Source organism: Hirundo rustica, chromosome 11, assembly GCF_015227805.2.
Source record: "Hirundo rustica isolate bHirRus1 chromosome 11, bHirRus1.pri.v3, whole genome shotgun sequence".
NCBI lineage: Eukaryota > Metazoa > Chordata > Aves > Passeriformes > Hirundinidae > Hirundo > Hirundo rustica.
The window spans coordinates 8,854,774-8,872,601 of record NC_053460.1 but is presented as its reverse complement, the minus strand read 5'-3'; the positions used below and the strand labels follow the sequence as shown (position 1 = coordinate 8,872,601).

Genomic DNA, 17,828 nt, shown 5'->3' with positions numbered 1-17,828 from the left:
GCGGTGCAGCGCGGCCGCTCCGCCCCTCCCGCGGCGCCATGGCGGGCGCGGCCGTGCTGCGCGTGCGGAGGAAGCGCGGCGGCCCCGAGCCGGCCGAGGCGCTGCTCCTCGCCTGCAAGCGGCGCCGGGCCGAGCCCGTGGAGACCGACCTCTTCAAGCTGGTGGCCACCGTGTCCTCCAAGGTACCGGGGCAGGCCGGGCGGGGCGGAGTGGGCCGGCCGGTGCTCCTGCAGGGGTTTGGAAAGCAGCGGCTCTCTGTGGCTGCTCCTCGCGGGCCGCAGCACCCGGTGACCTCCGGGACGAGCTGTGCTCAGCACTCGCTTTTCTACACTTAGAGATGTTCTTCACGTGGAAACTACAGAACAGTCTATAAGCGAAGCTTGAATTCCTGCTGTGTGAGTTGCTGAAACTCAGCCCTACAAGGATAACAACTACCATCCGCCATCCAGCCTTTTATATTGATTAAGACTGGTCTGTCTTGGGAAATGGTCTTCTTAGGACACTGTAGAGGATATTATGCCCTAAATTTAGGTCCGTTGCAGTCTTCCACAGGCACGTGTTTTTGTTTGGAGAGCTATTCTGTACCACGAAGTTGTTAAAAAAATCAAATTGAAACAGCCTTAGGACTTCTAGATCTTGTGCTTTCCTTCTTTCTTAACAAGAGAATGTTATGGTTGTTATGTTGCTTAAAGTAATAGTAGAAGTTACTTCAATGTTCTTAGGACTATCGGTACTGCAGTTCTTCTCCCTTCTAGGAAGGAGTATGACCTGCTGTGCTGATGTTATTGTTATATTCCTCCTTCTTTTTGTTCCTTTTTCCCAGAACGAACCAGTTCAGAAGTATGTTAAAGATGCCATCACACGAGACAAGGCCGCTCAAAGCCTGCGCCCCTCTTTGGGAAGCACTCAGCGAATCCTTCAGGAGCTCCGTTCTGCCAAGCAGGTGAAAAGGAAGGAGAACCGGTACCGAGTGATATCCAGCCACCGGCCCCTCTGCCCTGACACAGCTGCACCGACACAGCACGGCGAGGCTGCGCCCCACGGGGACAGCTCAGAGTCTGAAGCACAGCAAGATGCTTCACCAGAGGAGAGCGCTGCTGTTGATAAGAGTTCAGACTGCTGTGGGAAATTCCAGCTGTTTGATATTGTACAAGAAGAGGAGACGGTGGGAGATTCCAGTGGAACCACTGCAAACACACAGGTCAGCTATGAACTTAGCGTGCTTGAAGTACTTTGGTATCACTGTTGAGTCGTACACGTGGGCAGACTGCTGTGGGAGTTTGTTTGCACTGTAAGTATTCCACTATTTAATAGGAGTTCTAACTAGATCGCAAGTTGGAATATTTCATGAGGATCCAAGTGCACTAATGTTGAAACAGGCAGCGTGCAGAGCTGCTGCTTAAGGAAGGGCTTGTACCGCCCTATTTTTTCTTTGCTCTGGTCTGATGTGTAAGTTCTCTTTTCATCTGAAAACTGTTGGCTGTAAATAAGACTTTGCATGACTTTAGTGGAAATACGCATTTTTTAATTTTTTCTCAGCAGAAGACTGATCCAGATGCAATTCTCTGCAATGCAGTAGAGATGATCCGTGAGCGTTTAAATGTTTCTGAAGACAGCAAAAAAGAACATGGTGACAAAGAAGATGAGTATGTTTATGACATCTACTATAAGGAAACATCAGCCCCTGACTGGATTGAAAATATCCTTTCTGTACAGCCCTATAGAGAAGAATATGAATGGGTAAGGGTGTAGAAAAAATAATCTTTCTCAGCTAGAAAGATCACAAATGAAAAATGTTTAAAGTCCTGCTATTAAAAGCTGCCTTGCCAAGAAAGGTCCTTTAAGACAGACACTACATATAGGCTCAGTGACTTCTGTTAGGCCTTTTGTAACTGCTGGTCCCATATTCCTGCAGGTTACTGTTGATCCAAGGACATCATATGACAAAATGGAAGGCATGATGCTCATGTAATGAGAAGAGGCAGTCTGGTTTCAAACTGCCAATTAAATTTTGGCACACGAATGTAAACTTGAGTAATTTTTGTCTTGCTTGTGATTAGGAGGCAGCCATTAAAATGTCAATGTAAATATGACTGAATGAAAAGAAGAGCAAGGGGGGAGAAACACAACTTTTTCAATATTTGAGGACTTGACTATAATCTTCATATGAAATTTTTTTTTTAATAAACTGTTCTTCACTGACTGTGGAGTCAGGAAGTTTAATGTAAGATTTAGTGTTGTACAGCTCCTGTGATCACCAGATTTGTATTTTGGGAACCTGAAACTAGTTTCTCTCTTCCTTGATCTATTACACTAAGTGAGTAGGATTGAGTTAGACATTTACATTGAAATGCAGGAGTGGAACATGTACATGTGTGACTTCACTCATTTTTCACCTGAAGCAGATTTGAAGTGTTACGGTGAATGCAGTGACAACTCAAATTCTTCTGCAGTGTGCCCTGTGTCACTGCAGAATTCCTTCTGCCTGCCATCAATAAGTATTTCCTGGCTTTCTGATCTGTACAGTATTGCACAGGTGGATGAAAACCCACTTAATATTCACTATAAATACAGACACTTAGCATTATGTTTTGTGTTGACATGCAGGTAAATGATGATCCTGGTCCAGAGGAAGCCTATGAAGATGAAGATGATGAAAATGATGAAAATAACTGGCGTAATGATTATCCTGAAGAAGATGAATTCTTACCTGAGGAAGATGGAGAAAAAGGTACACCTGTCATAAATACCATTTGCTTTCCTGCTGTGCATAAAAAAGCAACTTAACTGAGCGCTGCTGGGGTAGCATTCTGCTCTTAAAATGGTGAAATCTCTGTAGAGGAGGATTATCTTTCTTGGAACTAGAAAAGAAATCAGTGTTTTTGAAAAGACAAAATTAAGAATTCAAATTGAGGCTGCTGCAGTTGCAGAGGTTTGCTTACTTAGAGAAAGTATCCATGACTTAGGTCCATGTGCTTGTGAAACACTGCCTCTGCCTTCTAAGTCCCTACCCCAGAGTACTTCAAGCACAATTCAAACCTCAGCTCATACAGAAGTTGGTCAGACTTTGTTAGTTTCTCATGAAGCTTAAACTAGTCTGATGGACTTAAAAATTTAAGCAGAAAGAAGGGATAACCTAGAAGTGTTGATGCTTTCTCTACAGACTCTGAAGAGAGCTTCAGTGATGAGGACCAATATTACAGGAGAAGAACGTGGGACAAATATCGACAGGAGGTTTTGCAGGAATTCGGATACGATGAGATTGAAGATTTGGGTTCTGACTAACAGCCTGGTTTTGGAGATGAAGTGCATACTGAAGGTGAACATCTGCTGCTGCTGTAGAATGTACTATCTGAGCAGCCAACTTCAGCTGGTGGATGGATATTGAACAGATGGGTGTGGCAATGGCCACTTGACAACACAAATTTTTTTCCAAGCACAAGTTGCTCTAAACTTTAAAATAGAATTTTCTGCCCATTGCATGTGTTGAGGTTTTGAAGGGTCCTTTTATTTATTTTTGTTTCCCAAAGCTGCATGCCCAAGAGTTTGTACCTGTAGCAAATGTACAGATATGGAGGTACTGTTGGCAGCAGCCCTTCTGATCCTGACTGATGTGTCAGGTTTCCCAAGAAGATCGATGTGTCTGCCCTGATGGCAAGTGGAAGTCCTATCAAAAGGCACCCTGTCCTACTGCTTTATACTGCATTTGTTTTTAAAGTGTCAAATGACTTTTCTTCACAAGCATTTGAGCATATGAAATGCCTTGACCTGTCCATTATTCTCCGCAGTAGTTTTACTGTTCAAGTAGAACAATGTGCATTTAAATTGTAAATAAAATTTTTTTGACAAGCAAGCAAGTTTTTTTTACTCATTTTAAGATCACAGAAGTTGGTACAGCTGAACCCAGGTCACCATTCTAACTTACCTTTGTACATCTTTAAAACAATTCTGTTGTACTTCTTTGGACACACAAAGTATTTCAGCACTCTCCTACTTGAGTCTGTAAAAAATAGCTAATAGGATTAGCTCTTAGCTGGTCAATGTCATTCATAAACTGAGGCTGCAGCAGTACTTAGGCAAATCAGTTTTTACTGGTAATGTCAAGTTACTGGAGGCAAGGTATTTTTGTTTGCTTCTGAGAAAGGTTAACATGGCAATGCAAAAATCCAAATATCCCCACTATTATTCAAGTCGCTGATGCAACTGTGGTGCATCGGTGTGTATTGCTTCAGCCATAATCTTGTAATTACAAGATTTAGTTCAACTTAAATGCACAAAACCATCCATGTGGTCAAACTCAGATCAACTGAGATACACATTCTGAACTAAGGTAAAAATCTCAGGTATGTTTTTGAAGTACATCTCACTTTGCCAGACAAACAGGCTGGCCTTTTGCTGCACCAAAATTCAGTATAAAAACTCTCCTGATTTTAGGCTTACGGCTTTGGAATTACATAGACTATGAATTAGCATGTCTGTGCTGCAGTTGTACCCTTTACTTCTGTTTTTATTTCTGGTTTTTCTCCCTGCTACTTAGCTGTCAAGATCTAGTATCTGCCACAGAAGGAAAAAAAAATAGTTTTGGAGGGTTTTTAGATGGTCACTTTCTAGTGAACAGCTCTGAAATTTATTAAGGGAATTTTCTGACTGCTGAGGTAACTCAGCTACTGTGTCTTTACTGAAACAGTTCACAGACAAATTCACAGGCTTCAAACTGAACATTTTAATTTTGAAAGTTTCATAAAACCTAACAGAAATTGACAAAGTACTAAAGTTAACAAGAAAAAAATCAACAACCATTAATCAAATCTTTAGTGCCAAGGTGCTTTGCTGATTAAATCCTTGGCACAGTCAGATACATTTCCATGTAGCATAAAGAATAAAATCTTCAAGGAAGAAAGGTTGGTTCAGTCTATAAATAATGGAGCAGAACTTAATTTATCATTAGGGGCAGTAAAACGAATGAAGTAGTCTGCTATGACTGGTTTTCTTCGGGTATAAGAACTGAGATACTACAGCAAATCATTTCATGCAAACGTCCATCAGAATTAAACTGGAAATGACTTAGTCTTTGGAGTCAAAGTGGGTTTTAGTCTAACTTGATAATGCATTACTTCACCACCAGGTTCTGCAGAAATCTAATTTGATCCATTCGCTCTTATCATTTTCATACCAATTCTGAAGAATAAACAGTATTGACACACAGCTTGTGTGAGTGGGTAATGAGGAGGTAATCATTATCCAATGAAAACCTAACCTGAAAACATGCCACAGTTTGGAGGATGACACAAGGGCATGATTCACGTTGGAATCCATCTGCAAGTAAGAACATTGTCAGCATTTCTGAAAGACCACCGAAAACAGTTTTTCTGTGTCTTCGAGTTCCAGCTCTTCCTTTTCATTTGTGTAATTGCTTTATCCTTCTGCTTCTTGTAATGGCTTTAAACTTTAGTTGGATTTCATTTCTAACTTCTTTTCTTCATTTGGGTCCATCTCTGTTAAAACACAGCAACAGAGCAGCTGCATATTTCGTGTGACTGCACCTGCACGGAAATTGGAGATAGATTAGAACAACAGCCGCCTATCTCAGCTCTAATTACCAAACACATCTGACTAATGAAAGCTGTCAGGAATGCTGTCTCACTTCCCTTTAGGGAAACAGTAAGAGTTAGCAAAATAACTGTGTTCCACTCGTTTTTTTAACAGATACTATCTTAAACTGTTCTGTTGATATCCTGGGGTGTTTTGCTTCTTAGGCACCCTGCCAAGTAACTGAAGTAAAATCTTTTTTCTCTATAATTAAGAGCATAAAATTAGTGGAATAAAAAAAAAGTAAAACTAATAGCACACAGGGAAAGCTGCAAGATTAGAGTACATATATTCTACTGCAGCACCACATCCTGCTTGCAGCGTAAGGTTAGGCTATAAACCTTCCTTACCACATCCTTCATCATGGCTGTCTCACACAGTAACAAAAGAGCACCGATGGACAAAAGTTTAAATGTGTGTAATTTAACTGCTGTAATTCGACAGAAGGCAAAATTCCATTCTTTACTGACATAAAATCTATCTCTCTGCAAATAACTGATTCAGTAAAGCTGGACAGTTTGTGCTACCAAGAATGTTCATGCTTTTTCTAGTCATCAATCTTGGTTAAAGTAAAGAGTTTTTTCTGATGTTTTGGCTATTGGTGAACTGTGTTGGCACAGTATCAAGGCTTTGCTTCTTTCCTCTGACTCTGCTCTTCCTGCAGTCGGCAGGATGGGAGAGGGCAGGAAGTCTGGCACGAAGATGAGCCAGAACAGCTCACCCAAACTATGCAAAGGGTTATTTCATGCTATCCGATGTCATGCTCAACAATAGGAACAGGTTGAGCAAGAGGTGTTTGCTTGTGCCTTGTATCTTCCCATACAGGTGTTGCTTGGAGACTGGCTGCACACCGGACTGCCTGTGAGATATGACTGATTGCTTCTGCAGCAGCAGGGATTTTCCCCCTCTTCACTTATTGAACTTTCTTTGACTGACCCAACAGGTCTTCCCACCTTTGTTCTTCCTGTCCTGTCCCTCGTGCTGCTGGGCATGTTGGTGAGCCAGCAGCTCCCTGGGTACTCAGCTGGGGTCAGCCCACTACAGCCCTTTCTATCAACAGGCCAAGAGTCACCTATTTGCTTTTCCTCTTTCCTAACAACATCTCCAGCTAACAAAGAAACTTACCTATAATCCTGTTAATAAATTGAGGTCTCCGTGATGCAGGTAAATAGACTCCCAAGAAAAAGAATGGAATTCCAGATAAAGCAATGGCAATTCCAATCACTGAATTTACAAAGTCACTATAGAGTGGCACTACCACCAGAAATACTGTGCACGCACAGAATATAATTGGGAATGCCAGACTCAGCTGCAGACAGAAAAAAACATGATGTTAATGAAATACTCATTGTCTATAGTTACAAACATTATGATACAGACTTTTCTCTCTGAAACCCACTTTGTGAAATTCTCTGCTCTTCCTCTCATATATATAGCTATTTAGGACCATAAGCAAACGGCAGTATTATTAACAGAACTGTTGCTAAAAATTGCAAAAGTAATCAAGTATGGTAACTTTGCTGTGCTGACAGAAAGTGCATAGTGGCATGAAGTATTTCTAGACAAAACAAGTAAAACTTGGGAAACAAGAATTACTGACTTTTTTGAGTAGAGTGTCAACTTACAGTATGAGAGGGTTATTAGAGGATCAGATATCATCAGAGCTAAATGTGGTCCACAAACAGTTACTTAACTTGAGCATTTCCAATCAGAGAATTCTGGTAGATAAAAGGCTAACTGCTATGTTAGGCTGCTAAGACATTCTCCAGTGGGCAGGAAGAAGGGATACTTATTGAACTAACATATAATAATAGAGTATACTGACACAACAATCTTTTGTTCTTGCCTAGCAGACAAGCTAACTTCCATGGTAAAACATCAAATGGAAACCATGCTCTATGTCCTGATCAATCTGTAACGTTTAGTCTTAACATGTATGGTCCAGATTTTAGACAGTATTTTGTATTATATGGAAGGCAAGAATTTTAAACAGTTGTGTAATAAGTATTACCTTAAGAGGTCTTGGCCTATCTGGCTCTTTCCAACGTAGATATAACTGCCCAGCAATAGACAGGCCAACAAAAAACCAGTAACTGAAGCTGAAGTAATTAATCAGCCTGAAGACATCTTCCACAGCCAGGTAAATAAGGGTCATAAAACACTATCAGAAAAGAACAAGAATAAGAATCTAAACCCAAAAGTTTGAAACTTACTATTTATGTTGGTTTTTGCCCTTAAGTAACACCTTATACTCCTTCGTGTTTGGCACAATTTTATGCCTCAAAAAATCACTCTCTCAGCAATCACCTTGACAACAGTATATTTTGTCTCTTGGGATTTTTTTAAGTTTTCCTTTAAGTAATTCATATTCTTGCTCTGAAAAAGTTGTCTTAATTCATTGACTGGATCATAATAAATTACATTCTGCTTCAGGGGACTGGATTTCTCAGAGCTGCATTTAGATGCAATGAGGATCTGAGAGAAGCACTTTGGGTTCTAGAAATTATTTTGTCTTGAGCAGCATAAATCTTTGATATACAATAATGTCAATTATTAGCTGCAGTTTCATTTGGCTGAAAATGCAATCCATTGTAATCCATGGTAAGCAGAACACCGTTCTTATGGCATGGCCTTCTGCTAAACTGATGTTCTGATTTCAGCATGAAATAGAACACGTACTTGGACTAGTTAGTTCTTTTATACTTTTCTAAGGTTATTTTTTATACATATATATTTGTGTACATTTTTCTAGCCCGGTGTTGAAGCACCATTTTGAGGGAAGCTGTGCTTTGTGTCCCATCTAATCAGTTGAAAAGAAAAGCAATAACAACTTGCATTGAAGAGCAGCGCTGGCACAGGTGTGAACCTCTTTATGTGGATCATAGACAACAGATCAGGAAGGTGACCTTCCCGAGATCCTACAAAAAATAGCCTGAAAAAAAGCAATAAAACACATGTTGAGACCACAAGCAAGAGAGAATACATTACAGAAAATCAAAGAATAACACCAGTCAAAATAAATATTTACAACACTGAATTTCTGCCCTTTAAACTGGAACCTGGATTCAACCCTTCTTATAAAGATGTACTTACATCTTTATGGTACAACAACCATTGAAAGATAGATAAGCTTTTAGAAACATTCTGTTAACAACTATTTTTTAAAAAAAAAAAATCATCCTACATGAAAAATAGACAACATATATGTAACTGGAACAAATTTCTATTGTTTCACAAAATTCTAAAAGCTGGCACTGAAACATTCCAGCTTAGGGAAGAATAGTTTGCCAGAAGAGATTGCCAGGTCCCTAAAATGATGTCACTCAACCACAGGCTCAAAAAACAAACACACAAAATTTTATTACCAACTGTTCTATACTGACTGCTTCACCAAATGATCGTATTTCTTCTCAACAGAGGCACTGCAAATTCACTCAAGGGACAGGAAGAATATTAAAATGCCTGAATAAATCTATTTAAAACTTTGCTAGTTTCATCCACAATCAGTGCTCAAAGAAAAGGTTCTACACAGTACCCTAAGCTTTCTGATTGCAGCTTCATAGCAGTAGCAAGTTTTTAAGGGTTTTTCCAAGTACAAAGTTTTAAAGTACTGATTTTAAAAGGTCAGTAAGTTTTAGATTAATGCGTTTGAAAACAAAAACTTGCAAAAATTACTCTATCAAGTAAAATGGAAGGTAATGCAAACAATCAGAAGGCCTGAGGACTCACCACACAGACAAAATTAATTGGATCTTATAATTATGCTCTGCATATACTCAGGAATGCTTTGGGGAAACAAAACAGTGTTAAGGGTGTATGTACACACACACAGAGGTTTATTTAGATCCACTGTTTTATTGTGGCTATTCATTATGGGTTCAGTTAAAAAGTATTTTTGCCTCTCTCATAATAGATCAGCATAACAGTAACATGTAAAAAGACTTATGAACATTTTTCAGACTGAAAGAGATATGCACTACCTTGATGATGCTAGAATTGAAGCATTAAGTCCACCAAAACAAGAAAAGGCTACAGCAATGGGAATTATCCAGCTGAACATACCAAATATCTGGTCAGCAAATGCCTGATGAAAGGGAAAAGAAAAGGAAACATGAATATCTGAAACACAGACTATGTAAAACAATGATGCCAGAGCTTTGGCAATACGCCTGTATGGAAAAACAGGAACATAGTAAGGATAGTCCCTAACGCAGCACAAAGAATCACACAGCTTTCTTATTTATTTATGGATTCTAAATAAGCACAAACTTCTTTAGCTAAGCATCTGAAGTCGTATTTTCTGCTCACAAAAATAATGCTCCCAAAGGAAAACAAAATGTTTTGAGAATTTTCTTCCCAATCTTAATATATTTTATTATCTAACTGACCTACAGAACACAAGTGAACATTCTTTGGATTACTAAACAGGGAAGTGCCATATTGCAGTGAATAACCATAGCCAGTATCACACCTACTGTTTATATATACTACTCTAGGAATCTACTTTATTTTCCTTTTTTTGCAGTTTCCTAAGTAACATCTTTTCTTTTAGCTCCACTGGCAAGGCCTCTGGGCTCTAGTCTCACAGCCTGGCAAATGACAGAGCAAGCAATCTTATCAATTGCTCAGTAGTTGATGTTGCTAGACAATACTACAAGAAACTGTGGTGACTGTCCATGGTAGAGCTCTGAAACCAAGAAATCAGGAGCATCAAAGTTTAACAGCAAGTGGTAAGAGCCACTGATTGTCAACAGTCTTGGATCTAAAACAAAAATGGGTAATAACTTGCAATATACTCTCCTGGTCTATCCTGTTCAACCTCCTAGATGGAGAAAAAAGGGAGAGAGACTCAGAGTATCAGAAAACACATTTGAAACATGAAGAAATTTAATTCATGCAGACTGACAGGTATTCTACCTCCTGCCTTGGTCTGAGCATTGTACATATCCAGAGTAGCGTGAGGTCAGGCAGAAATCCCATCACTCTGTATTCAGCAGACATCGGTGGAAGCCTTCCTACCCATCCTAATTCTACCTACACATCACCAAATCACTGCCATGGTTTCTTTTACAGAACCAAACTAACAGTCATGGTAGCAAAAGAATCTACATTAGACAGCATGAAGTCATTATTTAAGGCAACAGAAAGGTACATACTCATGTATAGGTAGTATTCAAACAAAGATTTTGTACCTTAACAAGTAGCAGTAATCTAAGTAATCTAAACTTTTTATGAACCTTTCTCTAAATCACTTTCTTATCTCTCTCTTGCTTTATAAATGTCAAGATGCTTAGACAGGAAAAGCATAGATAGTAATTCAGCTTTCTGCAGGTTTGTCTATTATGAACATTTTCTTTGGTTTTTAGTATTTGAGTATTTTTAAACATCTTGCCCTTGACCTCCCCTTCAATGCACTGGTTTTCCTCATAATATTTATGAGCTAAAGAGCTCAATCAAGGGTGATAAACACTCATAACTGGCCTTTATCTGTACCATGTGAAGTTATCCCTATTTAACAGTGGTCAAATTTTAATTACTCCATGAACAAGATCATCAATAGGAGTGCACTACAATCTGTTTTCTTAATGTTTTCATAGGTCAAAAAAGCCTAAGTGCTTGATTTTCATGAGACAAAACCCTGTATATAATGTCAATTTTTAAGCCACAAGATGCTGGGAAATTCATTGACATAAACCAAAGCTTGGCCAGTTATAGTTTCCTGTTCTTTGTCTGCATGGAAAAAGTGCTTTGTCCAGCACATTATCCAGGTTAAGGGTCAGAATCCAACTCTGTGTACCATCATTAACACTAAAAAGCAGAACCTAGTCCATCCTTTTGTGTAATTTAGCTGAGCCTCAAAGGCAGACAGGATTTCCTGCTGCTAAAAGACAATGCAAAACCACATAATCACTTCAACAGAACCTTGCCTAAAGGCTCAATGCATCAACTGTGTCATCCTGGTTCTCAGAAAGGCACCTCACTTCCTGAGCTCTTTTAGATTATCCATCTTAGCACAGCCTCCCTCAAAAAGAAGCTTCAACAAAGAGGTGGAAAAATGCACACAGATTCCTACAGATATTATAAAAAAACCCATGAGAAAAGTATAAAAGAACTAGTCCATGTAAGTATTCTATTTCATGCTGAAATCAGAACATCAGTTTAGCAGAAGACCATTCCATAAGAAATGTGTTCCATATACCATGGATTACATTTTCAGCCAACTGAAAGTGCAACTAATAATTGACCTTATTGTATATCAAAGATTTATGCTGCTCAAGACGAAATAATTCCTAGAACCCAAAGTGCTTCTCTCAGATCCTCATTGCATCTAAATGCAGCTCTGAGAAATCCAGTCCCCTGAAGCAGAATGTAATTTATTATGATCCAGTCAATGAATTAAGACAACTCCTCCATAACGAGGACAAGATGAAAATTCTAATAAGCAATTGCTGTAATAATTTAAAGGAATATTTAAACCTGAACTGCTGATTTCTGAAGCCAAACAATAAGTGACAGACACAAAACTCCTGCAGGATTTTTTGTTTCAATATATAAAGTTAAGATACAGAACAAGATGTTAGAGAATTAAGATGTTTAGTAAAATTGCCTAAAGGATAAGCATTTAGAAAAGTAATATTAACAGCTGAAGCAAAAGACAGGGGAAAAAATCCTATGAATGTAATCTAATGCCAAAGGATGCAAATTACCTAATATATCATTTGGAGAATTTTTTCCCCCCCAAAGATGTTCTTTGCAAGCATTTTCTATTTCCTTTTGAAATATCTGGTAATGGACCAGTGTGAATGACAGGTGCAGGACTAACTCAAATGCTATTTCCATCCTGTAACATGTATACAATTGTTCTAGGAAATGCCAATACTCTTTCACACATCTTGGAAAACAAGATTCATTCATATGAACTGTAAACCCACAAATTATATACAGATCAAAATGCTAACAGATTCAATGCACTCTGGATGCAGGTTATGTTCTACATGAACTGTTGATCCAGCTCAAAGCCTAAATAAATGATTTCCTAGAGCTGCACAAGTCAGACTCTTCAAAAGAGAGAGTAATGTAGTGACAACCTCTACCAAACACTTTCTAATGCTGTAGTTGGGATTGCTGACAGAGCAAAGGGTGGAGAAACCTCAAGAGCTAAACTTGAGGTGAGGCAATACAAAAGACTGAATTGAGAATCATCAAAAAAAGTTCAGCTTGGTTTGCCAAGTAGGACTTGCAAAATTATCTTTCAGCAAAACAAAGCTGAAAGGTACCTAAAGTTTGGGTAATCTATCTATTGGTAATAACCAGCTTCACATGAACATAAAGACTCAACCACCTATAGGGTTTCATCTTCATTTATAACAAAAATCAGCCAAGTTCATTACTACTACTCAGGCACTTGAGTACAAATTTATAAATCCTTCAATACCCTCCTTTCAGCAGATGCCAAGAAATGTCTTCTCTAAAGCTCAGCTATAGTTTCTCGTGAACAAAGACAAACCCAAAGATCTCCACAGTGTTTCTTGCTAAGAGTTACTGAAGCCTAAGTAAAAGTGGCCACAATAAACATTCACTGCATGCATATGAGAGGATTATTTTGCATAAGAAGGCAGAGCAGAGAAAAGTACAACGTGAAATCAAGTTATCAAGCACACACACTGAGTGCACTGCACCAAGAAGGGAAGACAAGAAGGAAAAGTAGAAGAGTTAGTGGCTGCTTTCTGCTAAAACCACAATTGTACAATCACGGATCCCCCACAAATGAGCCAGACCCGGGCTCTGAGCTGAGCTTCTCACCAATTCTACTTTAACTACTACTACTTCTGGGAGTTGTGAAGTGCATTTATAAAAACAAATGAGCTGGCAATGAAGGAAAGAATGAACACTCACAAATATATGTGGAGGATGACAGAGGAGCCTACCTGGAGGCAGCTATAAGCAGAAACATTTAGTCCATCATAACAGGAGAAAGCCACCACTATGGGGATGGATATCATCTCAGGATTCTTCTGAGAAATTCTGAAGAGCGAGAAGGATTAAGAGATTAAATTGTCATCTCTGCTATAGTCTGACAAGTTCTGTAGTCCAGACTTAAATTATAATTGCTTCTAACAGCTTGGAAACAGAGAATTCAGAGAATTGCTGATGTAACACTTGCATTTTCAGATAGTGTTCTTTTATGCCATCCCATCCATTGAATATATAAGGTATACATAGATACATGCACACTGTAGGACATGCACCTGGAATTGTTCCCTTTAATTTTGATTTTTATTCCAAACCATCATCAGGGAATAATAATGAAGGAAGAGGCTTTCCAGCTGTGCACTTCTCAGTCGAACTGCCCTTATTTCATCCTGACTAAATGTCACTCCCAGAAGAATTGTCAAAAACTGAATTACAGCTTTGTTTCAAGGCATGAATGACTGATTAAACCACATTTCATTTTTGTCTTGGGTTAGTCTGATCTCATGATCATCAGCTGGTAAGTTGTGAATGGTTTGCAAGAACACGTTTTTCTCCTTTTAAAGGTCCAAACAACAGTTCTCTACAAACAGGTTGAACTAAAAGAAGCAGAAATTCCAGCATCAAGAATTTTTGGATCCAGCATCCAGCATTTTGCCACAACAAAATACACAGGGTACTGCCTCAAGCTCAGTAATTCAGGCACACAGGTGAGTAGCAAAACCCACATTCATATTACAAATCACAAGAGGAGAACTGTTTCATCACACTTAGCTGCACACTTGAAGTGCACTTAGAGGCACACAAGAAATGTCAGGTTACACTGAGAGCGTGTGGAGCCACAAGCACATGTGAGGCTGGCAAAGCATCAAACAGTATTGATTGGAGGGACAAATGCGGAAACGCAAAGAGAATGTATCCTAACATGAATAAGAAACTTCTACCAAAAAAACCTCCCAAAGATTATGAGGTGTTTCTATAAGGAAAGTTTAAAAGGCATCTACGGAGCTTCTTCATGTAACTCTTTTCAAGATCCTATTGTCCAGGAGTTTTTCCAGATCAGGTTCTATTGATATGCTTACTGTGAAAATCATAGAGAGTAGTAAGGGGATTGATTGATTGATTGATTTATATATGAGCAATCTGACTGGCATTTTGGAAACACAATTCTGCTTTGACATTTCTCTTGAGGTGAACTATAAATACATTCACACATTACAGGAAGATTTGACAGTCAGAACTACAGTATGTTTTCTTAATTTTGAGCTTCTGAGGACTAAGCTGCTATTGCCTAACAGAAACAAACTCTTGATTTATGGCAATCAGGAAGCTGCACATGCAAAAATAAAAGCACCTGAGCAGAAGCTGCTTTCTCCCACTGCCACAGATTACATTGTCAGGAAACTGTGTGACACCTCTCCCCACTAACCAAACTAGATTTAATGTCACACATATTAAAAGAAAGGAAAGAATGCACATCAACCTGTCTTGGATTATGTAACCTAAAAATGTGTATTCTATTTCATCTGTTGAAAGCTGTTTTTTGGGAGATGTTTTATCCTTCTTACTCCAGGAGGGAGGGGGCAGATGACGTCTGATAATGGCCCAGCCATTAAATCCAGGTGGGGCAGTGTTTCTTATCTCTCTCACCACCCCTCCATCCTCCAGGGGGACATCTTCTGATAATGGGCCATCAGGGCCCACCAATGACATGACACATTCCATCATCCCACTGTGACATGCTCCACAGCGGGGGAAGAGCCAGCTGTTCCCAGCTAGATAAAAACTGGGACTGAAGGACACAAGGGATCCTGGTTTTCCACTGGATTCCCAGAGGAAGACTGGACCCATCTCATCACCACTGGACTTTCTACAGGACCATCTCTACTCCACAGAACCACATCTGTTACTCCAGGAGGATTTATCTGGACTGCTTCCTGCACCAACAGGGTGCCAGACCATATCCCTCACTCTGTCAGGGTTTTTCCAGGATTTTTGTTTGCTTCCTTCCTTGTTTTTTTGTACTACTACATTTGTACTTTCCTTTTTTTTAATATTCCTAGTAAAGAACTATTCCCATATCTTTGCCTGAAAGCCCCTAATTTCAAAATTATAATAATTGGAGGGAAGAGGGTTTACATTCTCCATTCCAAAGGAGGCTCCAGCTTTCCTTGGCAAACAACTGTCTTTCAAAACCAAGACACAATCAAAACCAGAAAACTGTAAAGGTGCAAAAGAAAGCAATTTAAATGTGTCTCCTGTAATTCTTGTTTCAATTACCATGCTGTTGATCAATTCTACTCAACAGACATAATTCTCTCCTTGTATAATTGGCAACACCTTTACTGGGAGGAAAAGGTCCCAGTTAAAGTTACCAGTGCAGTAAAAGGTCCAATATAAAATTCCCACTTCATTTTTAGGTCACTGAATACAATCTTGTAGCAAGAGAACCAGCACTACTCTGCTGCATTAATACATTGCACTACTACTTGCATGTAAGATGTCCCTTCTGTACAGCCCACATTAAAATGTCAGCTCCAACAGTAAAACGGTTCCATTCATATTTTCATGGAGCTGCTGAAGATAATTTAATCTAAACCTTCTCAGGTGTTTATCCTCTTCTTGGCATCTCTCATAGCTAGCTGTACAACAAGGGCTCAGTGTTTTCCAAGTCTCTTACCTATCTCATACTGAAAATATAATTTACCATTCTCAAGTTCAGCTCAGCTTTTCAGCTTGGACTTCAAAGCCAGTGAACTTCCATGCAATTGGCATCAGGAATGTTGCACTGGCAGTGACAGCTAGCTCCAAGAAAGAAAGCAAATAACTTACTGAACAACTCTCCCTCTAAAAGCAACTGCCTGCCTCTAGTGAAGAGTTCTTCAGCTGTAAGGTATGGAATGTGCTGTTCATCCAAAGAAACCTTACTGGGAAGTGACCATGCAAGCAAAGAAGAGGAACATTACACTGATGGCTAAGGACAAGCAGGTCTAAGGTCTAAGAACTTAAAAATTTCTGTCTGAATTCAGTTAGAAAAAAGATACTCAACATTTATTAAACTATACACCAAAGAAGAATAAAACACACGGCATCCCACGTTCCAGTTCACTGAGGGAACGTGGCAAAGCAAAGCAAGCCTGCTGTAGAATACAAGAGTACCAGGGTGAATTCATTGGTCTTCACTGGACTCTCAAGATGATATTCAAAGATGCAACTGAAGTCATCCTCTTTATCTCCATTTTACTGACACAGTTGTACATTTCCAAAAAAGATGACAGCTGGCTATGCAGGACAACCAACTGTTTGTTTCAATCAGTTTTAGCTCTTCCAAGTAAAAGAAGTAAGGTGCCAAATATCATCTACTGTAGGAACTCAATCTAAGACCCACAGACATGACCAAACACAGTAGGTAACAAGCTGTGCACTGGCAGCCAGCATGTTTCAGGGCACAAAACAGCTCATAAAGTGCTTGTGGAATCAGCTGCCACTTTCCCAAACAAAACACAAGACAGTAGTCTCAAATGACAACAAAAAAGGTTTTTCAGTGACAGTGAAAGATGAGATAAAATGTCTGCTCTTCTTTACTTGTGTTTGTGCTACAGAGTAATTTTCATATCCGTAAAACTTAATACCAAAGGTTGTGATGGTTTGCATAAGGATGTAAAACAGAAGTCCATTGTGAAACTCTGACAGGAATCATTGAAAAAGTGAGTGATTTGACATGATCAGCAACCATCTGAAGAGCATTTGCAGAACTTTTAAGCTAGCTGTTGCTGTATCACTTAAATTTCTTCAACAAAAAAGCTGTTTAGCCCCAACACTGGGACTGTACCACATGAAACCAATTGTGATGCAAAATATGTGACATTTTATCTTTTTTTTTTTTTTTCCCCACATAATCCCTTGGTATGATTTCTTTTGCCTCACAGCCACCAAGAAAAACAGCACACAAGGTGATGTGGAAAGATACACTCATAATTTTTTTACTCAGAACTTTTAGTCCATTAAGAAACTGGAAATAGTTTCACTCTGTCCCTTTATAGCTCTGTCCTAGGTTACAATGTAAAATGTGCCCAAAGTATGTATTCTATCACCATCTACATGAAATGTTGTTGTGCACCACTGTTTCCCGTGCCCCCTCCCTCCAGACTATCTTCTGTTAATGGCCCATCAATACCGTCCTGCATGACTCATAGATAACTCTCCCCAGGAGCTATCTCTGTTTAATAGGCAATCAAGGACCCATTGCAAAACTGATAAAATGATAT

General features: G+C 39.3%; 2 protein-coding genes across 10 annotated transcripts in view; one reads left to right on the top strand and one right to left on the bottom strand.

Moving 5' to 3' along the window:
- The first annotated feature begins 38 nt into the window (after positions 1–38).
- On the top strand, positions 39–3,847 carry SLC7A6OS (solute carrier family 7 member 6 opposite strand). The gene is made up of 5 exons (XM_040074972.1): positions 39–182; positions 824–1,201; positions 1,543–1,740; positions 2,608–2,731; positions 3,164–3,847. The coding sequence occupies exons 1-5, from the start codon at positions 39–41 to the stop codon at positions 3,283–3,285; spliced, it is 966 nt and encodes a 321-aa protein (XP_039930906.1). The 3' UTR covers positions 3,286–3,847.
- An 861-nt stretch (positions 3,848–4,708) lies between these two features.
- The window catches only part of SLC7A6 (solute carrier family 7 member 6), a 29,756-nt gene continuing 16,636 nt past the window's right edge, over positions 4,709–17,828 (bottom strand). For 6 of the 9 annotated variants that reach the window (XM_040074957.2, XM_040074961.1, XM_040074967.2 and 3 more), the window contains exons 6-10: positions 9,570–9,673; positions 8,425–8,521; positions 7,601–7,750; positions 6,715–6,898; positions 4,709–5,543 (exon numbers count right to left, since the gene is read on the bottom strand). In XM_040074957.2, coding sequence (XP_039930891.1) covers positions 5,449–5,543; positions 6,715–6,898; positions 7,601–7,750; positions 8,425–8,521; positions 9,570–9,673 — 630 coding nt within the window. In that variant the 3' untranslated portion in view covers positions 4,709–5,448. Of the gene's footprint in view, positions 5,544–6,714; positions 6,899–7,600; positions 7,751–8,424; positions 8,522–9,569; positions 9,674–13,517; positions 13,615–17,828 lie in introns of all 9 variants that reach the window. The other 3 variants (XM_040074958.1, XM_040074966.1, XM_040074965.1) reach the window with 3 other exon arrangements.